A 20,976-nucleotide genomic window follows, 5' to 3' on the forward strand; every position below is an offset into this window, starting at 1 on the left:
AAAATCTTTAAGTTACCTTTTACCTAGCCTAAAATGAAAGCAAAATTAATGTTGTTTTCACATTACAATACCTTAGAAATATTCACATGCTAGAGGAATATAGGCACAAAACTATAAACACATGTAGTGTTTTTTTTTTTAGTATCTTCTGTGAAACATTGCCTACAGGAAGGCTTGGAATCACCTGAGTGTGTTAAGCTTAACGTTTGCTTTCCAACGCACATCAGTCAGCATTCAGAGAACTTAAAGACAAGAACGAATTTGAAAATATACTCCCCCCTTTCCCCCCCCAACCCCCCAAAAAAACCTTCCACATAACTAGAAGAAATACTTAGAGATGATCTCTTCAGTAAATTTGTTTTTAATCTAAGCATAAATCTGTTACAGGTATTTGATTAGGAGACTGCCACAGTTGCAGAACCCAGCATTTTTCTGTTCAGACAAACTCCTACAGAGTTGATTTTGTTTTTCACTTTAAGCACCAGTGCTCTTGGTACATAGAAAAAATTTACTCCTTTTGTAGGGATTTTTTATGTGTCATTACGTAAACGACCAACCTCCTGTGCTACTAAGAGGTCCAGTTAAGCAATTTTACAAGAAAGTGCTACCAAAATCCTTTTCTCTGCTCTTTCTGCTTTTATTTACTGGGACTGAGAAGACTAAAAAGAAGCAGAAAAAAAATCCTCCAAGACCAACATAATCTCAAAATCATTTAGATGGAATCATCTATCAAAAATGTTATGTATTTCCTTCTGAAGCTTTCAAAGGTCGACTGAATTATATCTGCTTATGAAAACAGAGGTTGCACATACATAAAGGTGGCAAAATATAAGCTCTACTGTGAAAATAGAAGACAGATTTCCACTGCAGTTAAGAGTCCAAGCACCATACCACACATTCCTAGCTTCAGGAATCAATGCTTCAAAGTGAGGTGTCACACACAATTTTGAATACATCTAAGGGTGACTTAAACATCTATGAAAAAGCCCTGTTTTTCCCAGCTTCTTAAAGTCTTACAAACCTAGTGAATATATATATATATATATATATTTACATTATCGTTCACCCAAACATTAATTGAACAGCATCCCTCAACTTACCTCCAAGCGCAGCAAAACTTGGATCGACATGTAAAGGATTCCAATCCCCGCTAAGCCGATATAAGGCAGCCTGCAGAAACAAAGAAAATGGGAGTATAGCTAGGCTTGTAGAAACCAGCAGGAGTCACACACAACTATTAACAAGTTTCTCACAATCTGTTTCAGTAGTTTAGATAATAAACTCTATGACAAACCAGATAAAACATAAATTAATGTTATTGTATAGACAAACCACCGAAAGTCTAGGGTGAAGTACCACAAACTGTGTGTAATGCTGGTACCTGCCAAAGCAATACAACTGCTTAATGAGAGGAAAAAACAGCATATTCTGCTGACTGAGAGATCCATCTTTACTAAAGTTTGACAACAGTAAAGTAACACCTTTCTTAGAATTTGACAGGAATTTCTTTTGCTTGAAGAGCCTTCTTACATAAGATTCATCCACATGTTTAAATTACATGTGAAAACATTCAAAACAAACTGAAAAATACTACCATGCATTTTCAACTGAGTCATTATGATACTGTTCCCTCAGCAGCTTCAAGCACAGCCAATCCCCACGTTAAACAAACAAACAAGAAAAACAAAGTGGCAAGCCAAGCTTTCTAGAAGACTTGCACTTTATGTTAAACATTCTCTTTCACTAGCAAAAAGACAAGTCAAATCCAGAAGAGCAAGCCAAATGGACTGCCACGTACTCGTATGTCAGAGGCCATTCTAGCAGGGTATCCAAAGGTGCGGTGAAACGTACAGTGCTATCTGAGAGGGGGCAACAAGGAAACATACCGAGATAAAGGGAGTGATGTAAATATTTACGATCTGTCACATCTAAGGCAACTGGAGTGAACAATGGAGAAAGAAAATTGCAAAGGGGCTAATAGTTGCTGTCTGTGAAGAGTACCTGCTCTTTTCATACACCCTTAGAACCACAGGATGGTTTGTGTAGGAAGAGACCTCAAAGACCATCTGTTTCCAACCCCCTGCCATGGGCAGGAACACCTCCCACCTCAAAAAATTTTGAGCTTTGGGATGCTCAAAGCTCCATCCAGCCTGGCCTTGAACACCTCCAGGGACGGGGCATTCACAGCATCTTAGAGAAACCTGTTCCAGTGCCTTACAACCCTCTTCTGAGTAAAGAATTTCTTCCTAGTATCTAATCTAAATCTGCCTTCTTTTAGTTTAAAACCATTGCCCCTGTCCTGTCACTACACTCTGCACCTTTCCTGTAGGCCCCTTCAGGTACTGGAAGGCCACTGTAAGGTCTCCCCAGAGCCTTCTCTTCTCCAGGCTGAACAACCCCAACTCCCTCAGCCTGTCTTCATAGCAGAGGTGTTCCAGCCCCTTGATCATCTTTGTGGCCCTCCTCTGGACTTGTTCCGTCAGGTCCATGTCCTTCTAAGGCTGTGAGCCCCGGTGCTGGATGTGATACTCCAGCTGGAGTCACAAGAGCTGAGTAGGAGGGGAGCATCACCTCCCTAACCCTGCTGGCCATGCCACTTTTGATGCAGCCCAGGATACAGTTGGCTTTCTGGGCTGCAAGTGCACATGGTCAGCTCACATTGAGCTTCTCATTAACCAACACCCCCAGGTCCTTCTCTTCAGGGCTGCTCTCAACTAATTCTCTGCCCAGCCTGCATTTGTACTTGGGATTGCCCCAGCCCAGGTGCAGGAGCTTGCACTTGGCCTTGTTGAACCTCATGATGTTCTCACAAGCCCACCTCTCGACCCTGTCCAGGTCCCTCTGGGTGGCATCCTTTCCCTCCAGCATGTCAAACCACACAGCTTGGTGTCACGCTGTCTGATCTAAGTTCTCACACCAGTAAAAGAAAAACTGGGAACTGGAGTGGCACCCCACTCCAGACTCTCACACACAGAAAACCCACAACAGCAGGGGTTCACAGAACACATACATACTGCTCTTACGATTTGATGTATTTCCACTTGCCCTCCCTGAGAAGCAGTTAAAACTGTGTTTTTACTATCAGAAGCCAGAGATAAGCAGCAGCTCTGAGGTGCCACTAGATTCTTTGGTAAGAGCTGTCTATTGTCTTAATGACACCAGTATCAAAATTACAACATTTCAGTGGGAAGCAGAACCTTAGTTCCATTATTATTATTTTTTCTATGACAATTTAAAGGAAGTTGCACTTGACAGAATTATACAGAGTATCACCCTTCATTACTGAAGTTTCCTTTCAATAGAGCCTAAAAGATAACAGTAAATCCCCACTCTTGAGATCTAGAAAATAAAAGCTGTCAGATGTGAACTGCACAAAATCATTAAATGACTTTTTAAGTAAAATTCTGACGTCACAATTTTATTCTTTTAATTTGAATTGTTACAAAAAGCTGTCAGGAGATTGTTTTCATAAGGTAACTGTTTCAGTCAATTTTAAATCAAGTTAAATTTGAATTTTAACTCAAACTAATTACCACTTAATTGTAGCGATGGAAAATTCTATTTACATTTGAGAAAAGAGACCAAATCTCATCTTAAGTCCTGCTGTGCAGCGGTTGTTGCTGTACATAAGAACTGAAGTTGTAATAGGAACTAGCCATTTATTTGGGGTGATAATAAGCACTACCTGGGAGACAATACCTCTATCAAGCGCCTTTCAAAATAACTGTAGTGAAAAATATTAGTATTTCACTAACAAATAAATGTAGCCTTCAGGAAAGAAATAGTTTCAGACAATTAAATGCAATCAATGTATTTTACAAAAAATCTGACACATGAATACAGGATATACTTGTCTTTTGTTGTTTTCAGCAACTGGAGTGGCATTGGTCACAGCTAGAACACACACACGCTGAACTGAGTAACACAGTTACACAGCAGGTTACTTCAGATTTAGTGCAGCCAAGTAAGGCCTGCCATATTTATTTTCCTTTACCACAGTCTTTGCTATTACTTATATAAAATACATTCCACGTTAGAAAAAAAAAAAATTGCTTTAAAACCTTGTTGGCTCTACTTTCTATATTCCTACAGTAATGATATTTCTTGACGTCTTGAGTGATAGCATAAAAAAAAGTGATGCATCCTTGGAGGATGACAAGAGTCAATTGATGTGGGGCATTAGATTGAAGTCAGTCATAATATGGTTAGATTGTTCTCCAATTAATAGCACAAGCTGTCAGGTCTCATCTCCTAACAATTTAGGAGTTCTGCCAGACCACAAAAGGAAAGGCGATATTCAACCTGTCGGTGCCAATTTTTCAGTCTTGCCTGCAGACTACAATAAAGGTCAATGGTAAAGCTAACAAACAAGGAAGCCAACTCTCCAAATATTTTGCCTTCTAATTTGGGAGAAGAGAGAGAGAGCTTTGCCCCAGAGGTTATATTTCAAAGCACTTCTGTGCGTATGTGCATGTGTGTTTACGTGTATGTGGGTATATTTTACTGAACAGCTTATTTAAGCAATAGAAAGGAGCAAAGCCATCTCAAAGAAAATACAGTCACAAATCTCACCTACACATTTCAATGAGCTCTGATTTACGTTAAGAACAATGAATGTTTCCAGTTAAAACTGTCAATGCTGGTATGTCAGAGGCTCAAATTGAGCACAGTACTTAAATAATTCACTGTACTTAAAACTAAGCAGTTACACTTCACCTGAGATCCTCATTTGTCATAGCTTCTTTTTAATTAATTATCTCTTTAAGCTGAAGTATAGATGTTGGGAATGAGCAATCAGCACATAAAAAGGTAAAACTGTTTCTTCGTTGCTTCAGAAAACCAACCATTTTTTCCTCAGTGAAGTAGCCCATGTGGAAAATATAACAGATACTATTAGCTGTCCATAGCAGCTTCCAGTGCCTAAGTATGTTCTGTGGAAATCTGCTTCACACATGATTTTATTTTTTAACAAGACTAACTAAGAAATATAAATGTACAGTTTAAGACTGTTTTAACTTTGAGATTCAATGTTCTTTGTTATCTGGACTATCTAAGTACAACCTTATTCCTTAGGTCCTTATTCCAAATACCTTAGACTCCCTCAGGAGTAAGAATTACTTAAAATATTCAACCAAAATACCTTCACAGACACAGGTGTAAACAGTAATAGGTATAATAGGTATGAAGTAGCACAACATCTTTTCTCCTACTTTATCCCACATTATTCACATCTTTTATCCCTATCACGTATTTTTCAACTTTAAAATCAAGTTATATACTCTCTGGCACAGGCTTCATAGAACATTATTTATCAGAAACATGGCAAATGTACAATCAGCCTTTTCCTTAGCAGGGCCTCTCTTAATTAAAAAGTACAAACCTTTCTGGGTTACAGAACTTCAAATGGAATAGCCATTTTTATGTCCTTTAATAAGATATGCACAGACAAAGAGAGAAAACAAACTCTTGGTATTCAAGCACATCTTGTTTAGACAAAAAGAATGCAAACCTAGTACTGTTTTTTGTTTTTACTATCGTACTACACAAAATTCCATTCTATTCTAGTGTAATCAAAGCCCTCGACTATTTTTCAAAATCAGCATTATTAGAAAATTATAGTCTGATCTTCCCAACAGGGATAAACACATTAAAAAAAAAAAAAAGTTGACGCAAGCATCTATATATATATATATCAACAAACTTCTTAAGTATAAGTGCTCACACACTACACAATTTCAAGGGTCCGAAGAATACCAGGTCTGCATACCGTAATCTCTAGATAAATTAAGAAAACATTATCAAGCCTTTGCAATGGTTTCACATCCCTTTGTTTTCCCTGTATCATTCTTTGTTGTTAAGCACATTTTGTCTTCCATGCTCTGTGTATCTTTGAACACACTGCAGCATTTCATTCTTCCCATTATAAAAGAAATTATTTATGCTACAAACAGCAAAAATCACCTGAGGCTCTCGGGAGGTTCTCTTGCTCTGTACTCTGAAGTTAATTTAAATTTACATGTTTTCAGGCAATGCTGTACCACAATCTTTACAGAGCAGGACATAAAAAACCGTTTGTCCTGTAACCATATTTTCCCCATCCATGAACATGCTTTCATCATCATCTCTCTCACAGGAGCATATCGCACTCATTCAAAAAACAACCTTCAAAACATCCCCCTCCTGTAATTTTTTCTTCTCATCTTTTAAAAATAAGAATAAAATCCCCTCCAGGGAAACAAATATAAGCTAGAAACAACCAAAGTTTATGTACATTGTCACAACGTGAAATTACTTATTCTACCTACACCTATGTTTTCTAAAAGCACACACAAATATTTACATATGCTTAAAAAGAAAACATAAATGCAATGTGCTGTATGAAAGATGACTTTCCACAGGCGATTACCAACATCCCAATTACTAAGAAGCTTGTAAGGGTCTTAACACTTCGTACTCAAAGCATTTCTTATAGTACTAAACCTGCTGACAACAGGTAGACAACATTTTATGGTAGGTTTCAGCTTAATAATGCATTAAGCTTCTGAATGCTTCCCATGCATGTCTTTCCTTCCAAGATGCTCTTTTAATAAGGTTTTATTGCTAAGTCCACTCTTTTACAAGAAACTAATTTTGTATGTAATTGTCTTCGCAACTGTTTCCACTTAGATTAGGAACTGCAGTTTTGACAGAATGTGAGACAGGGAAAAGCTGAACTCAAGTAGCTAGACGACAGCAGGACAAGCAAGAGGACAGCAGGACTGCGTGTCACTGAGAACGGAGGGAGACACCTGAAGGCTTACTCACAGGATGCTGATGACACTACCTAAAACATTGTAGGTGTCATTTTGTTTCTCTTTTAGAGAAAACAAAGTAATCGTATTTTAGAGGGGAAAAGAAAAAGAAAAAATACTAAAAGGCAGCACATTCTTCAGGTCTTGTCTGTTAAAGTTGTATCTGTACCTGGAACAGGCTTCACACAGCTTGTGTATCTTAATTCCTAACAGATTAATCTAAGTACAGATTTACTAAATCTTTCTTAAAAAAAAAAAGTTGATAAATACAAATTCATTATATTTCCTAAACAGTTTTTTCTATGCTGCTTATTGCATCCCTTTCTGAAAAGGCACCATCAGACACCGGATGCCACTCCCTTAAACACGCTCTGTGGAGCTAAAATGACTCAAACATTTTATAAACATCTTTACTTTATAGACTGAAAACAATAAGACAGCAGAAAAGGTCATAATTGTCAGCAGCACAAACCAATTCTGGCTCTCCAATTTAACATTTGAAGGCCTAATTCTTCAAAGTGCACTTTTTATTTTCAAAGTACTCTTCACGAGTTCAAAACAGAGCTCCCGTGAATTTCAATTTCAGCATGCTCTCAGGTACCAAGGTTCATCTCCCCAGCCTATCAGCACCTGTGCTGATTAAAGAGTACCTATGCCTGAGTACTTTGGGATATACGCATGAATAGTTGCCTACTGACCATAAAAAAATATACAGAAAAAGGAAAGAAAATCCACCGCGGAAGAACTGCAACTCCAACCAGTCACTAACCACGAGATCCACTTCCTCTCATTAATATTTCTCAGAACACTACTGCCTGCAGCAATAAGATGGGAAAACACACTTCCAACTCTATCTCAATTCATGCCCAGAGCCCCCTCCTTGCCTTTATAAAGAGCTCTTGAAGAGAAAACACACTATTCATACCTGTATGACTAAAGCCTGAACCACAAAGCATTGCATACACGGTGGATTAAAACTTGCTTTGTGTGTAATCTTATCTGGAATATTTATACCTTAAAGTATCTGCCATGTTTAAAATGTTACCATAGCTTTCCAAATAATAATGACAGGATATCAACAAAGCCATTCCTCTCAGCATGCCAGTATCAGTCTCAGTTTCATTTGCTTTCACAAGGAATTTTTTTTAAAATCTTTGATATCCCAATTTTCCAAATCCTGGAAGTCAGGTATCAGAGCTAGTGTGTACTGCAGATATGCAGATTGCATGGAAAAGTAGCTTCAGGAATAATTCAGACCACATGACGCTGATTTGCAGGGACATGCTGGGGGCACAGCTACATGCACACAGGTTGCCCGAAGCAATGGAAGGCTGAGACACTGATTTTCAAAATCTAACTAGGCTTTTCTACCTCTTTGCTTTGTCTACTTCTCCCTATCAATACCAGTAACACAAAACACTCCAAGTCAGAATTCAAAGTGGGAGAATCCTTTAGTGAAATATATGATACTGTTGCAAGCAAAGATAATTTTTCAGTAAGTAACCATTTCTTAAAATACTAGACATTTTACTGAAATAAAATGACATTAACAAAAACTAAGAAGTCCTGCAAACTCCACCTGGTACAGCTTCTGTTTCTCCATGAAGACAAACAGAAGGCAATACAGAAGAGTAAAATTAAAACATCTCCATGAAAAATCCATTTAATGGGCTACTGTGATACTGCGTACTTTCTGTGATAACACCGTGTATGCCAAATAGTAATTTTGATATAGACAGATAACAGTTCTAACAAACAGATAACTGCAAGAACAGATCACACCACACAATTCTCAGAATGCTGTATTTCCAAGACAAAAACAAATACAAAAGGAAAACAACTGCAGAAAGTCTCCAACATACTCAATTCCTCATATTTATTTCCTCAGAAGCAGCAGCACTTGGACCTTACACACTTCAAATTCCCACTGCAGCTTATCTTGTGTTTGTCATAAAAAAAAATGAACTCCAAAAAATCAACACTTTTGGGAATGTGGTGAAAAGAAAACTCTCCAGAGATGCAGATGTGTATGATTCACAGTTTGTGTATCTTAATTGCATAAGGAATCATTTAGCAAAATTTGTTTGATTGACCAATTTCAGTCCCTGGTTTGAAAACCGGCAAGAAAGGAGTAGCTTGGTGATACTGAAGATTTGTAACTACATTAAACATTCCCTACCAGGTTGAAATTGCATGATTCATTTCTTGCTAAATGGCTAACAGTCGAACACTCTCTAGACTTCTTGATCTTCTGTCAAAAGGTCTATTTTATTCAAAAGATTTATGGGAGTATATCCAGTAAAGCATGGCTCTGGTTGCAGAGAACTAGAAAAATGCCACAGCATGTGCACATCTCTTCAGAGCAGTATGGAAAAAAAACATCACTTAGTACATTACGGAAAATCTCAAGAACATCCCAGAGGATATATTTTATGTACTTCAGCAGGATGCAAATTTTAAGCTTTAAACCCTTTTAGAAGCTCAGATGCTTCCAGTAGATTTTCCTTAATTTCCACATCTTCAAGCAGCTCACTGTATGGTACTTCAAGTCTTTCATTCCCAAGTACTGTTTGGATGTTCAAATAGCTTCTCAGGAACAGGCACAGATTCAAAAGGGATAAAGATTGATTATACTATGTGGTTAATATATGGTAGTATACTACCAGGTACTATTTTATTATACTACCTGGTTAGTCTTTGATACCACTAACCAAAAGGATTAGTTTGTTCTGTCACTGGACATTTACATAAGAAACTATCATTTTTCAAGGAACTCTAGGTGGCTGTAGCCTCCATTCTACTGAACACACAGTGAAGGGCAAAAAATGGCTATTACACCTCTGTTCCCAGTATCCTCTTTGCTAATGAGTGATTTCCTCTGTCTGGAAACACAGGCTTTTCCTCTTGCACAGTAACTTAACCCAGAGTATTGAACGGTCTTCTGATTTCCACAGAGTACACACACAGCTGCAATTTGCTCTTTACAGTGAACCTAGGGAAATGGCAACACACAGGTAGTAGCAAGTAGTTCATTTAGAATTAAATGTAACTTCTACAATAACCAGAGTCACTGACTTCAGTGAAAAATAGGACTTGTAAAAAATTTTAAAAGATGCATGGTGGTTTGGTTGTCAGGAAGTTTACTAGGTAATGATGCTATGAGAAGTTAATGGGAAAAAAACTTTTTTTCTGAAATGAATTGTGGCAACATAGAAACTAAGCGTACAATGCCACTACAATCATTGGAAACTACAACAGGTCAAGTTAGCTCAAATGCCACGTACAAACGGAGTCTCTCAATCTGCCTCCTCACACTCTAAACTAATCTGATGGCTGAGTGGCAACAGTCATTTCTGCCAACACTTTTGGCATTTAAACACAAAGAAAAAAATCCAGAAATATCAATGCAATTTGCATGCCAACTTCCATTAACAAAAAGGATTTTATGCAGCGGTGCATAAAACACAAAAAGTTTTGGTAAGCTTTCCTCAAGTTGTCCTACAAATGAAATTCTGTATTTCTGCCCACGAAGTCCCAAGTTCTGCACATTCTCCATCCCATAAATCGGCATCATCACTTATACACAGATGCTACTGAATAATTTGGCAGGTAGGTGGTCTTGCAATTGCCTGCAACTCCTGAAAAATCTAATTGAAGAGAAATTCTCATTGTATACTTACCTATCATAACATATCATAAAATAAAAATAGTGTGATGTCTACTCTTTGCTACTTTCTTTATTTTCAAAAACCTACTTTGCAGTAGCAGTTTCTGAACTTCTGCATTATAGAATCACTATTACCCTTTTTTATCTCTTGAACTATTTTATACACAGTAACTAGACATAAGTATCAGAATCTAACCTATGAATGAAGGCATCACAAATATCATCTGAAAGCTGATAGGCCTCGGAATCAATTCTGATACAATCACACAGAAAAGAATCTGAACTACGCTTCCAAGATTCAAAATACATGCTCTAACTAGTGGGCCATTAAGGTTGTTGCATCGCATCTAATAGAGAGCCAGATGCAAGAGAGCACCTTCCACTGCATTCCTCCACCTCTCAGGAGCAGAGTACTCGTTTTCCCCTGTTCCTTGCTGTACTTGCACACATTTGATGAAGCCTATCAAGAAAAACTGGACATCTGCTTCTCGTAGACTGACACTGTAAATTTTAGGATGCAGCAATTAAATTATCGACAGATACAGAAATGCTGAGCTTGTCTCTTTCTTGCTTAAGTAGGTAGGGCTAACTTGGACTTCAAGTACATGAATCAGATGGGTGAGACTTAATTTGAATTACTGTGTATATAATCAGAGCCAAGCAGATATCAGTTACCACAGGTCAGCCGATGCGTGATGATTTAATTTTATCTCCAAAAGGTATATCCTCCTGCCAGAACTATGTTGCTTTTGAAACTATTACTGAAAGCTGATGGGCCTGGGAATCAATCCTGATACAATCACACAAAGAAGAATCTGAACTAGGCGTCCAAGATTCAAAATAAATGCTCTAACTACTGGGCTATTAAGGTTGTCTCCATGCTGATAGCTCTCCCTTCTTTGTCTGACTCCTGCATTTTTCCACCTTCTGAAAAAGACAGTTTTATTTACTTGGGTTTTTGCCTTTGGAAAGTAGATGCCTGCAAATCACTGAGTGGGACTATAGAACAAGGGAAACACACCTGGAGAGGTATCTGTCAGTATTTTATGTTTCCCTGACTACTACAAATAGAGAAATCTAAAATTTTCAGAACTATTAAATTTGAAATTCTTTCATTTTTTAAGCCACTGTTTGCATGAGCCATTCATTGCAAATTGCAAAGACTTTGAATTTTTTTAAACTACAACTGAATACAATCTCTCAGCATGTTCATTTCCTCTTTGTGCAGAATTTTCTAATAACAAAATATAAAATATTTATATTACATATTATATATTTATATAATACATATAATAAATACAAAATTCTCACTGTTTTATTAAAAGGATGTTTTAGTATATTGAATATACCACTGTAACGTAGCATAAATTTTAGCTTCAAGTTATCAATGAAGTATACATAAATACCTGAGGTATAACAGAAAATTGAAAGCATTAGTGAATATCATGCAATATTTTTTCTCCAAGTAAAATAAACATTTTCACACCTTGAGCATGTACAACTTTACCTGATCAGCTGTTGTGACATCAGAAAGTATAGCATCAGGGGGTCTCTTGGGTGGATTCACCGTTACCTGAAGCAAAAGTGGTAGTATCAATATTTCACTGTAAAAATCTTTTATCCATACCCATGCCAGAATCACTGGCAGAAACGTACAAAGAAAAACAGCATTTGCCAAGTTGTTAGGGTTCCTCCCACCCCTTCTTCACAGACAAACAGGAAAAAAATAGCTTTCAAGATCACCTTTGCAGAGACTGAACCTGAAGCAGCAGATCTAAGTTACACCTAGCTGATCAATTTGCTTACTTTCCTTCCAAGCTATCTATAAAAGCTCAAGCCCCCCAAAATCTCATTAGTGCTCTGGAACACAGATATGAAAGTGAAGCTTTTAATATAATATTCTAAAAAGCTCAATGGAATACAAAATAATCTATTACCTCACTTACAGACTACATCACTTTTGGCATTTTAACAGCTTACAGATTCATTTTGTTTTTTTTGCATTGCACTTTTTTTTTCCTCTTTGCAATTACACTGTGCATATGAAGCTCAACCACATTGTAAGAAAGTTATTTGTCTGCTACCTGCAGCTTCATTGTTCAGTTTTGATTATATAAACTTTACCAGCTGACTGTCAGAGAATATCTTAGGTGATAATAAACACAAAGAATGCCATAATGAATTCAAATCTATTAAAGTAGCTGAAATCGTTTTTCCTCTCTTTCTGTAGTGTTTTCAAAAAAAAAAAAAAAAAAAAAAAAAAGGAAACAAGCTATAAAACAAAAGCAATCAACTTGATTCTCACCTGCAGGAATTCTACTTAATCTTAACTTGTGTAAGCTCTTTCCCAAAGAAAAGAAAAATCATCAGAAACTGAGTACAGAGTACTGTCACATCTAATAACAACAGAATCTTTCAATTTTATTAACAGCAGAGCAAAGACATCTATTGGATAGAAGACTTGAAAACATCACTCCTGCATTTTTCCTTCAAAGATCCACAATGGATCTACTGATTATTCAGCTTGATAACAAGAACACCATATAACATGCTTTCAGAACATTAACAGCTTCCCAATCTATCTCCAGTTTATTTAAAGAAATTGAACCTGAATTACTGAGCTATAAATTGGTTGAAACTAGCCAACAAATGAGTAATTAAGGAAGCCACTGTCATAAGGGCAAGAACTCTAACTGAAGAAGAGAAACATGACTTGCACAAGGTGTTGCTCAACATAGACCTCAATTTGCAAATTTCTTCTCCTTGGTTGGCAGGTGCAGTACATGTGCAAAGTGACAAAATCATATACTACACCACATGTCTAATCAGTTTCAGACTTCTTTTTGGCACAGGGGTACATGAAATGCTTTGGGCTTTGTTTTTTTGTTCCCAAGAAGCTTTGTGAAGACAAACCAGAGGAATTTGTCATTTGAAACATGCAGAAAGGCCCTTGAATGTGGTATTCCTATGTTGTCTTAACTAGACAGTATTTATTTTCTTCTTTCAAAAGAGGGACTGTTACCTGAAACAGGCATTCATTGTAATTTGAAATGTAAAATAATTTTTTAAGTAGCATTCTCAAACTTCACTGAATAGTGTGTAGAAGTTGCATTTGCCTTAAGTGCAAAACTTAAATAAAAAGTACCAAGGTGCTACTCTGGGCTCATTGATACCACCAGCACGAACTAACACCATTTCTTTTGGACCACTATTTTTACATGCACCATTATAAAAAGAGAGAACAGAAGCATAAAGGGTTCCATCAAAGAATACTGCACATCATCTGGATGAATATTCTGTTAATTTGCTACACCACGCAGAATCTTCTCCCATTTCTCTTTGGAGCATTATGCATTTCAAGATTTGAAAGTTTGAAGTTAAAAAACTTCAGCATAATTGATAGAGGTTATAAAGATTAGATTATACAGACTAAAAGGTTAACCTTCAGTTTATATAGCTATATAGACTGTAGATTTTCATCCAAAAATCCCAAAGAACATCCTTCTTCTATGTCACAGATGTAACTAGGTACAGATTATTGAAAATACTGAGCTTTCAATAGCCTGTTGAACTGACTGTTGTTTACTGTAGTGCCTTAAGGCCCTAGTTCACAACAACATTCTGTCATAGCTGACACTATGCTTAAACACAGTATTCAGGGAAAAAGCAGTTACGTGTCAGGTACCTGACTAGCTACATAACGGCTCTGGACATGAATAGTGTGTGTTCATGTGGCATTGTTTGTCACTTGCTAACTCTCCGTCCAAATGCAAGAATTCCATTCCAGCAGAAGTGAGAAACAGTGATGATTACTTCTCTCTTTTCTTCTTTATGCTCTCCAAACCTCCTTCATGCAGAGGGATAGATTTATGAAGAGCTACACCTAGAGGTCTTTTCCAGAAACAGCATGTTCAAACCTAACCAGTTTGAGTACTTGCTCCTCAGTTGTTGTTTTTTTTACTTTTTTTTTGTTTGTTTTGTTTCGTTTTTTAATTAAAATGAGCTTTTCAATAGTGCAAAATCTTACATTATTAATACATGATCATACCTACTAGCACAAACTTAACATATGAAAAAAATACTTAATGAAACTTTATACTTCATATTAGTAATGATAAACTGATGAAGCACAAATTGTGTATTCCCAACTGGGTTTACAAGCACTGAAGCAGAAATAAAAGAGTGATCATAACAGCAAAGTTGAGGCAAGTTTAAAATCACAAAAACTTTGGAACAATCCAACAGCTCAGCAGCAGGCCTCTGGACTAGGTCTCTAAAATCTCAACCTCTTGTCACTCTGTCCTTGCTGCCTACGCTTAAATTTGACAAAAATTCTGCTCTTAAAGCTATGCATGAGAGGAAAAGCTCCCAGAATCTACTTGAAAGACTTAAAAATAAAAGCCAATTCTCTGTTCTTGTTCTAATCTCAAAGGCCACTACATTTTTTTCAGATCAAAAGTAAATTGAAAAAACAAAACCTTCTTCAGACTAGCTTTTAAAAAGAAATTTATAGTTTTCCTTATCAGTCTGTCTATGGAGAGTGTGGTTGAGAATGATTAAATACATAGAATCAAAGCATGCAGTTTCTGTTGTTTGCAGAGCTTACATTTGGTCATCCTAAAAGCAAAAGTGAATATGACTCATCAGTTGAACTGATCTTCCATCTGACTTACAGCAGGAGTTTAAGGATTTTAGCACTGCCCAGACATGTTACTACATTCTTCTATCTCTGTGGAATTAATCGTGTCAAATTTAGCTACTTCATGTTGCAGACAGCTAGACTGTCAACTTCAAAAGGTCCTCTTCTAAAAGACCAAATACTAATAATCCTCTAGAGGAGCTTTGTGTCCACATCACACATTTCAGGTGAATTTCAGTTTCACTGAAAGACTATTTTCTAATGCCAAGTCCACAGATGACTGCAGGTCATTTTAGACACTCTTAAATGACACTAAATGGCACCCTTGCCTGTGACGCAACAGTCTTCATATAAGTCTTATTATTAAGGTATTGTAGAAAGAACTGGATGGTTACAGTGAAGCATACAGCTTTTGACAAATTTAGAGGGGTACAGAATACAAAAATACCTGTTCTCAAAAGCTCTTTTTTGCTTTTTGGTTGAGTCACTACTAGAACAATCTAACTTAATTTAGATTCAAATCTAAATTCGAATCACCTATTACATAGTCTTTTAGGGTATTTTCTATCTGTAATTTCAAATATTTAAATGTAGGAATATTTGATCAGTAGCATGCTCAGCAACTCACTTTGCTCTCTTATTGTCACATATGCTTTTTTCAGGTCAGGACCAGTACCTTTTCTCACAGGTTCTTCAACAAAATGAGCTATTTAGATTCAAGTTTGTACTGCCCTCACTTTACTGTAAGTGTGATCAAACACTGGAACAGGCTTTCCAGAGAGGTGCCTGATGTCCCATGCCGGTTGGTCTTCAAAAGGATATCTGGATAATGCCCTCCATAATACGCTTTAATTTTGGTTTTGCCTGAAGTCCTCAAAGCAGTTGGACAGAATGATCTTTGAAAGTCTCTTCCAACAGAACTATTCTATTCTATGCTGCTGAAATGGTAGTGTATCCTTCCTAGTTGATATAGTATATATCCTTCTTGCAGCACCAACAATTTTTTGCCAGTATAAATGTCTGAATTTACCTTGGCCTTTTCTGATGTTCGTTTTCCACCAAACCCTCCAGCTCCAACAAAGAACAAGGAGAACTGGTTATAGCACACTAGATCGTTTCCACAATAGGTATTCACTGAAAGACAAGAAAAGAGAATGGTCATGTGCTGTCTTCTTTTTTCACATAGCTAGCATGTGATGGTACAAGAGAACAGTTTAGCTTCAAATATGCCAAAGACCATTTTAGCAAGTTAAGGGACAATAATTACAATTTCCTGTTATACTGTTGCAACTCATTTCTTGCCTAGTGAAAAAATGATCACGTTTTGAATAATACTATCATGAATTTTATCTATATGAAAGCATTGAAATTTAAAAAATGAGCCATCAAAATACTTTTTAAGTATTTAAGATGTTAAAAGCACAGTGCTGCAATTAGTATTTATTTCAGTGTTTGATATGGCATTAGCAATTTATTTAAATAGGATAGAATTGAGCCATAAAATATGATTTATTAGAAGCTATTAAGAAGCCTTCATGTGTAAAGCACACTACCATCTCTCAAAATGTAACACATTCTTCTAAGAAAAAAGCTCCAGAACAAGTTTATTTTAAGGTTATTTGTTCCAGAAGTTAAACTCCTTACACCGAATCATTGAGATTCAGCTTCCTATTTCCAGTTCATGCCTACTCCACTCCTTTACATTTTAGACTGAAATTTATGGTATTGTTAACGACCATTTCCAGTTCTGAAAAGAATTTAAAGTCACTAACATTCTGTTCACAAAAATAGCTTGTGTGTCACAGAAAGACAGATAAAATTAATGTTAGCACAACACAGAGCAAAACACAATGAGAAGGAATATTAAATGTCTTTTTAAATGTTATATTAATATTTTATTATATTAATAATATTAATATCTTTTTTTAAAAAATGTTATCTATAAACTGGAAGTATAAAAATACAAGAGTAATTAGAGATTCTTCTATTAGAGATTAAAATCTCTAATAGAAGAACAGACATTGCCCATTAATCTACTAATCTAATTTCTCAAGGTCCTTGGCATACCACACCTAAAGATACCAAAATTCAGAAAATAACAACTTATCAACTTCCAGAGATGTACTGATCCCTTAACTTGTATCCAAGAGAAAGGAAATAGGGTTTTGGTGGACAAATGCCCTCTAGCTAAAATTGCTACTTTCAGACCAGGCTAACTATTATTAATAAGAACTTTGTTCAGTTTGCACAGTGCACTATTCCACTTAACACAGGAAGAAATCAAATCTTCTCTGAAATCTTTTTCCAAAAAACAGTGTTCTTAATTTTAGTACCTTAACTGCCCAAGTACAATGACATTATACAGTTACACAGCTACTGATAATTAGCTCATTTCTCAGCTCTCAATAGAACTTAAAAAGGTAAAAGTCTTTACCGCAGAAAGGCTGGCAGATACTCTTACAGCTATAAAATAAGCCTCTCAAATTTCATTGCATCCCCTAAGAAAATTATAAACTTTCTCACCATCTATTAGCAAGACTGCTCCCGAACCTTTGTCAAGTATATCAGCAATAGTTGAAACTGAAGTTAGTTGTCCTGTAAGGCAATAAGAACATGTACGTATTTTAGAATCACTAAGTTTTGCTTCAAGAACTTTCACAGATCAGTCTTGATACACTATTTTTATAGTAATAATTATCATAATGAAAGTCATAATAATCACAATCACCATGATAAAAAAGTGGTAATATTTTCCAATCTTGATTGTTTGGTTGTGTTTTTTTTTTCCTTTAAATCTTGCAACGGTTCGTGTATGCAGAGCTAAACGCAAACCATGCTTCAAACATGAATACATCACTTCACTAAGTCCAAAACAGATTCTACCACATATGGTTTGTCCACAGATTTCAAGAGGGCTGAGACAACTACAGTTTTACAGAACAGCAGCTCAATTCAGGTCCTGGGTCTGTACATTTATGAAGTTTGCCTTTAAAGAAACTATTGCTCTAGAAAGATGTTACCATACATACTTATATGGTCAGCCTATGGAATGGAAAAACAAACAGGTTTATGAGTACTGAAAATCCATTAACAATTATCAGCCTTCTTTGAAATTAATAAAATTTTCACACACCTTATTTTGTTTCTCTAAGATATGCTATTAATCCATTGCTTTTAAGATTTCTTTCCTTCTATAATCTGAAAAAAATTATTTCCGAAAACAACTAATGAGGAAACCCAGACACATGCATGTGTATCCTGAATGAATCTAATGAGCATCTCTCAAGTGCTGTAATCAGGGAAAACGCAGTGATCTACAAAAGGTGCTTTTTAAAACAGTAACTAATACCTTAATTTTTACAGGAAGAAATGTAAGTGACTTTTACCCTCCTCATAAAGATGTTCATTACTCCCTTGCAGATATAGTTTAAATCTATTTCTCTTAGAGGCACAAGAATGAACCACAGCCAAAGAATTTTCTGGTAAACATCCCAAAAGTACCATGATACAACCTCAGAGAAAGAATTAAAATTTCTGCTAGTTGATATCAAATTTTATGTGTAATATACCTGCATGTTATGTATTTTCTTAATATTTGGCACATTTCTTTTCAGGCCAACTACAGAAAAAACAAATGAACAAAAAAAATCGTAGATACTTGCTTTTATTATTTCAGATTAGGCACAAGTTTACTAAATACACTACAGAACAGCACCACTGAACCCCATAAACAGTGTTTCAGAATTCCTTCAATAATGCAACAGGTATCCTCTCTTCCCCCTCACTCCTTGTAAAAAAAATATGCAAAAAAAAAAAAATACAATTGGAAGCAGACCTTCCATATTTGTGCTTATGATGTGGCTACAAGACGTGTTGTCATAGTGACAAGCAAATCAGCAATATAAAAGGACTGACCTGAGGTTGGTAATGGCTTATACAGTTCCAGATATTGCTCACCATGCAGCATCTATGTAGAGACAGGCAACACTATAACAACAATGTATTCAGTTGCCCCCCACTGTGCACAATCACAATGGCAAGGAAATATGCAGATATTTTAGTAAGTGTTCAGAATAAACAAAGAAACAAGAAGTGTGGGGGTTTTTTTGTTGTTTTGTTTGTTTTTTCCCTAATTTTACATTGTATTTTCAAAGTATTTTCAAGGCAAGTACTTTCAAAGCAAGATTTAAGCTTTGGAGAATTTAATAAAAACACAGTAGGCACAAACTACAATTTAACACAAAACTCATAATTCATATTGTCTTATGAAGATATAGTTTGTATAAGTGAAATAAATAATTTCTTAGAATGCAATACTATAAACACCAAATTTTCCTTTTCTAAAATTGAGGGCACCTATTAATATTATAAATGTACTAATTAAAACAATTTTATAGTTACACAGAAGACAAACAAGATTAGATACTTAGCTCTTCCATACCTTTGCAAGATCAATATTTAGTCCTGGAAGAGAAGGAATACCATCAAACATTGAAGTCTGAGCAGGAATTACTCCAAAAGTAGGTAAGCAGCAGAACTCTTCACTTCCTTCAAAGAGAAATTTCAGGTGATCTGGATCCTTAGTTGACATTCCCACACCAAGAGCATATAGAATAGGCTCTAAGTGAGTATATGTATACACCTTGGTAGTCAATTGCCGGCCAACGATGTTGGTCTGAAAATTACAGATTAGTGTAAAATAAAACTTCATAGTATTTGACACTGCACTTGCATTCTTTCTATAATTCTCATATCAAACAAAATTCACATTTGAACTTTTTTTTTTTTTTTTTAAGTATAGTTGCATGTAAACATGACGCATGAGAAATAAAAATACAGTAATGCTAGATTAAGGTTGCTTGTACTGCAACAAATATAATAATGCATTATATCTTGCTGCTAGCAATTTACTTCAAGAGTAAATGGTATAACTTAATATGTCTCTGCTCCCAGTAACATGTAAGTTTTTCTGGAACAAACCATGAATGAAATAGTTAATACCATCACAAAATTGAAAAGAGGGAAAACTAGGTATATTTTAAAAAGGAGACAGAGCAAAAACACATTGTATGTGTCCTCTGCTTCCTCTTCTGAACAACACCTAGGTAAAAAGGTTTACAGAATTTACAAGCATTTGTATTCTACATTATTTGGTTTATTTAGTCTCAAGTTTTTCCATCAACAGTAAGAAAAATGAAAACTGAAGTCTGGGTAAGTTTTTTTATTTAGCTTCTTTTCTTCAGAGGTTACTACCTTCTTTTTGCAGACAGCAAGCCAGAGTAGAAGTTAATCACCATCAGAACATGTGTCTAAGCTGTTTTCAACTAGCTTTGAGTGTGTCTGTTAGACAGAGGTACTCACTGTATTAACAGATGAAGAGGCCACTGATCCAGAGCTTGTGGAATTCATGGATATGCTCCCTTGAGACTCTATCTGACTTAGAGCATCATTCAATACACTTATGGACTCTAGAAAGAGCAATTGAAAAATATTACTTGAAAATACCTGTAAATAAGACACTCCAATTAGACAGAAAACAAACGTGCCAGCAAATGAGATACAGCTTCTCAATTTATTTTTAAGCACAGTAAGTAAACCTGTGCAAATTGAGCATGATGCCGCTTCCTTACAGACATCCAGGTAATAGCTGCTAAGTGGTCTCTGTAACTGTGTTGTGGTTTAACTTTGGCAGGCAGCTAAGTATCACACAGCTAGCTGCTTGTTCACTCCCCAAACAGTGGAACAGGAGAGAATCAGAAAGGTAAAGTGTAAGAATTCATGGGCTGAGATAAAGAGATAAAGTTCACTAGATAAAGCAAAAACTGCATGTGGAAGCAAGGCAAAAGAACTGATTAATTCACTGCTTCCCACTCTCAAGC

The 20,976-nt window shown here is 36.1% G+C and overlaps 1 protein-coding gene across 2 annotated transcripts in view; it reads right to left on the reverse strand.

The window, feature by feature from the left end:
• HSD17B4 (hydroxysteroid 17-beta dehydrogenase 4) overlaps positions 1-20,976 on the reverse strand; it is a 60,966-nt gene that overhangs the window by 15,244 nt on the left and 24,746 nt on the right. For both annotated transcript variants that reach the window (XM_082782568.1, XM_082782569.1), the window contains exons 12-18: positions 20,459-20,565; positions 19,539-19,772; positions 19,013-19,064; positions 17,621-17,692; positions 16,128-16,231; positions 11,966-12,031; positions 1,101-1,170 (exon numbers count right to left, since the gene is read on the reverse strand). In XM_082782568.1, coding sequence (XP_082638694.1) covers positions 1,101-1,170; positions 11,966-12,031; positions 16,128-16,231; positions 17,621-17,692; positions 19,013-19,064; positions 19,539-19,772; positions 20,459-20,565 — 705 coding nt within the window. The remainder of the gene's footprint in view (positions 1-1,100; positions 1,171-11,965; positions 12,032-16,127; positions 16,232-17,620; positions 17,693-19,012; positions 19,065-19,538; positions 19,773-20,458; positions 20,566-20,976) is intronic.

This window comes from Aythya marila, assembly GCF_965140915.1.
Source record: "Aythya marila genome assembly, chromosome: Z".
In the NCBI taxonomy this organism is placed as follows: Eukaryota; Metazoa; Chordata; class Aves; order Anseriformes; family Anatidae; genus Aythya; species Aythya marila.